At 41.7% G+C, this 5,185-nt stretch overlaps 1 protein-coding gene across 1 annotated transcript; it reads left to right on the forward strand.

Annotated features, from left to right (window-relative positions):
• The first annotated feature begins 672 nt into the window (after positions 1-672).
• LOC127776602 (DNA-binding protein RHL1-like) lies at positions 673-4,216 on the forward strand. Its single transcript, XM_052303062.1, has 11 exons — positions 673-1,035; positions 1,125-1,197; positions 1,278-1,447; positions 1,558-1,790; positions 2,007-2,085; positions 2,201-2,345; positions 2,544-2,597; positions 2,696-2,758; positions 3,223-3,254; positions 3,350-3,391; positions 3,515-4,216. Exons 1-11 carry the CDS (start codon positions 727-729, stop codon positions 3,557-3,559), a joined length of 1,245 nt encoding a protein of 414 aa, XP_052159022.1. The 5' UTR covers positions 673-726; the 3' UTR covers positions 3,560-4,216.
• The last annotated feature ends 969 nt before the right edge of the window (positions 4,217-5,185 follow it).

A 5,185-nucleotide genomic window follows, 5' to 3' on the forward strand; every position in this document is an offset into this window, starting at 1 on the left:
ATTAGAGATAGAATTGAGATATCAGGTAGGCAAATATATCGTGATCCAAGAGATCGAAGCGATGCAGCCTTGAACAACACCAATGTAGACAACAGATTCACTAGGGTTGGCGAAACGTAGGACTTACCCTTTCACCGGAGATCGAAAGCCAATGCAGCCCCACGTCAGGTGCCAAGTTCCGCCGGATGACAAGTAAAAACCTCGGTAAAGAGGGTGGCAATGCGCCGAGAATAGTTGTATTGATCGAGAGATTGATAGATTATAATAACCCCGGGTGTACATATTTATACCCATGGGTAAATACTAGTCCTTGTAGAACAAGAAAGAAACTTTCCTAAAGATAAAAAAGGAAACTAACAAACTATTCATAATTAATAGATAACTTGCCATACCGCATCCTCCTTGAACTCGGACTCTTCTGGATAAATTTTCTTTAATTGATCCGACTCCACCAAGAACACAACTGCTGACGATTTGACGACTCCCATCGGCCGATTCCAAGATTCTGAAGCCGATACTGACTCTAAACCGATGATGACTTCGGGCGTACCAAATTTTGGCATTAACAACTATTCTACGAAGAAGTAAATAATTCATTTAATGTAGGATAAAACCAATGAACATTTCAAATGGAGAAGAGTGACAGAGGTGGATAAACCCGCTTTACCAGAAGGGAGGCGTAAAGTAGCGCAGGCAAGGCGAGGGGCAAAGGAGGAGGAGGGAGGGATGGTGAAGAAGAAGCCGGCCGGCGATGCGGAGGCCGACGAGCGGCGCCGCCTCCGCTCCCTCGCCTTCTCTAATGGCTTACTCCAGCGCGGGGAGCCGGCGGCGCCGCGCTCGGCTCTCGCGCCCTCCACTGCCGTGTCGCGGCTGCAGGGCCGCGACATCGTGCGCCGCGGCGGGCAGCGCAAGAGCCGCTTCCTCTTCTCCTTCCCCGGCCTCCTCGCGCCCGCGGCTGCTGCCTCGGGCGGCCGCGTCGGCGAGCTCGCTGATCTTGGCACCAAAAATCCTCTGCTCTACCTCGACTTCCCACAGGTATCCTATATCTATCTATCTATTCCGTCAGGTCAGGTAGGTGAGATGATATGATATGCATGTTTTATTGTGGGTAATGAATGTTTCAGGGGAGGATGAAGCTGTTGGGGACGCATGTGTACCCCAAGAACAAGTATCTGACACTGCAGATGACGTCTTCGAGAGCCTGGTTACTTCAAACTTCACATCTTTACTCTGCCTGCCCTGCCCTCTATCTATCTTGGAACTGGAACTTGCATCCGCACAATTGCTGCTATGCTCGTCCCTTTTCTCTGGGCTGTTATTGCTAACTACTTACTTATGCTGCTGTTTTATTTGGCAGATTGTTTTTTCTGAAGCCTGGTGGATTGGAACAAAAGAAGAAGAAAACCCACAAGAACTGAAACTGGATTTTCCAAAAGAGTTCCAGAATGTGCGTGTGCTTTCCATCCATATATGTTACTTCCTTTTTCTTAATTTTCGCTTCTTCTACGACGCTACTGTGCCTCTCATCTCATGTGCTTCTTCATTTCAAACTGGTAGGATGAGGCGGTTGCAGATTCTGATTTTAAAGGTGGAGCAGGTGCTTCCTGTGATGAAGCTGTTTCCATCAATAAACCGCCAAAGGAAACCACCACAGGATCCCTTTCCCCAAAGATTGAATCTGACATTGATTCTTCCGAGGATTCAGACCTTAAGGACGAGGATAACACACAAAGCACTAGTCAAGCACCTTCAGTTAGGCAGTCTGCTAGAACTGCTGGGAAAGCCTTGAAGTAAGTCAGTTTCACCCTTTTCTGTTGCTCTCTCGGATAAACAGAAAAGCACACGGGCTCTAGTTGCTGCTTAGCAGCTGAAAGATTGCCTACTTCCTGCATTTATTTGGCTTAACGGCTAATGTTTCTAAAAACAAATATGTTCATCTCCCACCCACCCGAAAAAAGGCAAAGAATAAAAAGGTATACTTGATAGATCCCTCGCTCTTTATACAGGTATACTGAGATATCATCTGGAGACGATTCATCTGATAATGACGATGAGATTGATGTCCCTGAGGACATGGATGAGAAGGTAGTGATACCGAATTTAATTTTATAAGATTCAGATATATGAATCAATGTCAATCAAGCTTTTATCTTTTGTAAATAATTTTATTGTGTTTATTTGCTTTCTTCGTTTGAAGCAGATGAAGAGTCCAGCAGTTAAGAATGAATCCCAAAGTGAAGACATTAAACCTGCAGATTCGTCTGCGCAGCCTATCTCAGCTAAGAAGGAGCCACTCGTTCAGGCCACTCTGTCTAGCATGTTTAAAAAAGCAGAAGAAAAAAAAGGTGGAAATGCATACCTGTTATTATAATAGTTTCTCTCCTTATGATAGCGGACAGTTATACCCTTAACTTTGATATAATGTTTGCTTGATGCATTAATTGAACCAACTTCACAACATACCTCTTTTTCCGTATATGTGTTTTGAACATTATCTGTTTTCATGCCTGGTACAAATAAATTAGTGCAGCATCTGACAAAAGGATTTCTATTTCAGAGATGTACAAGAAGCCCGAAAGGATCTCCAGCAGCAAAAGGTTCTTCATATTTACGCAATTCTAGGCTTCTTGTGTTTTCCTTTATTACACAAAGAAAATTCCTTTTGATTGGATCTGTGATTGGCATTGTTCTACAGGACCTGCTGCTAAGAAGCAGCGAGCAAGTCCAGAGGAAAAACATCCAACAGGGAAGAAGAGTGGTAAGTGCAGTAGCAAGTCTGTTGTTAGAAGCATCTAATAGACCTTGGTGCGATTACATTTGTTTTAAGCCTCTGAAGGCCTTCCTCAATGGAGAAGACTTGTTCTAAAATAATCCAAAGGTTTTGGGAGGCTTACTTGAGAAGCTTTCAGCTTTTGTCTATGTAAGGGGCATTTAAAATGTTAATCCATTTCATGAAGCTTTAGGACCATCTCAAGCCTGTCGAATCGGAATAAATGATGGAATTAAAATCTATTGCGGCGGCTCTATACTAAATATGCTATTTGAATTTTACAAGACTTGATATTGCTGGGTAAAAGCTGTGATGCATGGGGGAAAAACAAATGCATTTTAGTGGCTCTTAGCGCAACATGCAACGATCTATCAGCTTTTCTTTAACTGAGTACATCAGTACATGTTAGTATTCTTCATATGAAGCTGACTATTGTATTTACATGGATGTAGCTGGCAGAAGTCAGAAAAGGAGAAAAACACAGGTACTTTACTTAGCAACAATGATCAGGGATTTTAATTTGAATGTCCCTTCCCATTGTTTGCTGATTGCCTTTGCCCTCTCATTTTTCTGTCACAGGTAGAAGATGACGAAATTGAAGTGCTCTCAAGTTCCTCCCAGGTGATTGTTTTTCTGATAGCTAGAGTGTAGTAGATTGGTACATTATGGCCATTGTTCTTATTCTTCTTCTTGTTGTTATGAGGTTGTGCCGTCCTCCCAGCTAATCCTAACAGCATATGACAGGATAACAACGTGGACGATGATAGCGATGAGGACTGGGCTGAGTGATGTGCAGCTGAAGTTGAAAGGAATGTAGCACTAGGTGATGAAGAGTGAAGGATGCAAGATTGTGGGCAATTCTTTTCTTTGGGGGCGATATCACAATTGATGTGTTTGAGGAGCTTAGGTTCTGGCCTGACCATTGATGAGATATATCATCATAGTCTTTTCATCGCACTGGTGAAATTGAAAACCGAGAAGTCGTGTGATCTGTTAGCACTAGATTTATTATTTATTTGACTTGTTGTAATGTAACATAAACAAGAGCTGATAAATCATTGTTAGGGTCTGCAATGCAAATTAGTACTGCAATTACAGATATAAACTATACCATTGATGAAGAAAATGATTGTTGTGTATTTATTTATGGTATTGATAAATTAAACGGTTTTATCTGAACACCTGGGAGGGTCCTGGGGCTTATGGCAAACAAGCCTGTTTTTGTAAGAGAAAAAGCTGACCTGCTTCAGATTCATGGTCATCCGAATCCGATGCATTGTTGACACTGACCAATGTATATGCTCTCACTGTCTCAAGTGGAGTACAAATGCTTATTAGCAGCATGGAATGACTGTCGCGTGGCATGCAGCTAGACTGCTGGGTGAGGTTGAAAGGCTTGCAAATGCAAAGGAGTAGTAGGCACTGTGAGCTTAGGATGCACGCACGGCACAAGATAAAAGGATGTTATCATTCCATTCCTCCTCCATTCGGTCCTTAGCTGCTATTAACAGGAGTCCGCATGCAAATGCTTCGTATAGCTTCCTCTGCTCGCTTGGACTTGTGTGTTTGTATTTACTAGCAAAATTGCCCCTGCGTTGCAACGGGTGAAAAAAATAAATGCCAATACACATTTCACATGTATAAACATGTCAATGATAATGTTTGTATCGATCGTTCTTAACTAAGACATATCATAAGAAAAATTGGAACATCTTCCATGTAATAGCCCAACCTCGATGATGAGGCAACATTACTTATGCCTCTTTTACCCAAAAGAATTCGATTATTTGTGGTTGTTGACAAAAAACACGAGGCCTGGGAGATCTGCTTAACTCCAATGCAGGTCAAAAACTAGCCTTCAGGTATGCTAGCGTGCCAGTTGATTTGATCCTGCAATCAAGAAGAAATAAAGACAAAGAAACCGTGGTTAAACTTATAAATGATAGCTGATTGGCTAAGGGCCGATGACATATCATTTATCTTTGAGCCGATGTCATATATGTATCGATCGACAGTCATGAATAAATAAGAAAGAACTAAATCTACTCGATCGGCTGTAGATATTAACAATATATACTCCTTATATCGATATATACTTAAATCAAGTGATTGGGATAGATTGGTCGCCATGCCGAGACAGTATGAATCACTTAGATCGAAATATATATTAATAATGGGACTATATATGTTCATAGCATAGCCGATCAGATAGATCTAGCATGTATCGGCTAGTACTCCGATACCACTCTATACTAAGATATTAAAGCAAGTAGAATATACCAAACAAAAGTATAATATACTTAAATGCAACAAGATCTCAACGTAAAGGGCAGATTTAACATGTCAATAAAGCACATAAAACAAATATAGCTAAATCAGGTAAGATCGGCTGAAACTCCGATAATACCCTAATCG

This window comes from Oryza glaberrima, chromosome 6, assembly GCF_000147395.1.
Source record: "Oryza glaberrima chromosome 6, OglaRS2, whole genome shotgun sequence".
In the NCBI taxonomy this organism is placed as follows: domain Eukaryota; kingdom Viridiplantae; phylum Streptophyta; class Magnoliopsida; order Poales; family Poaceae; genus Oryza; species Oryza glaberrima.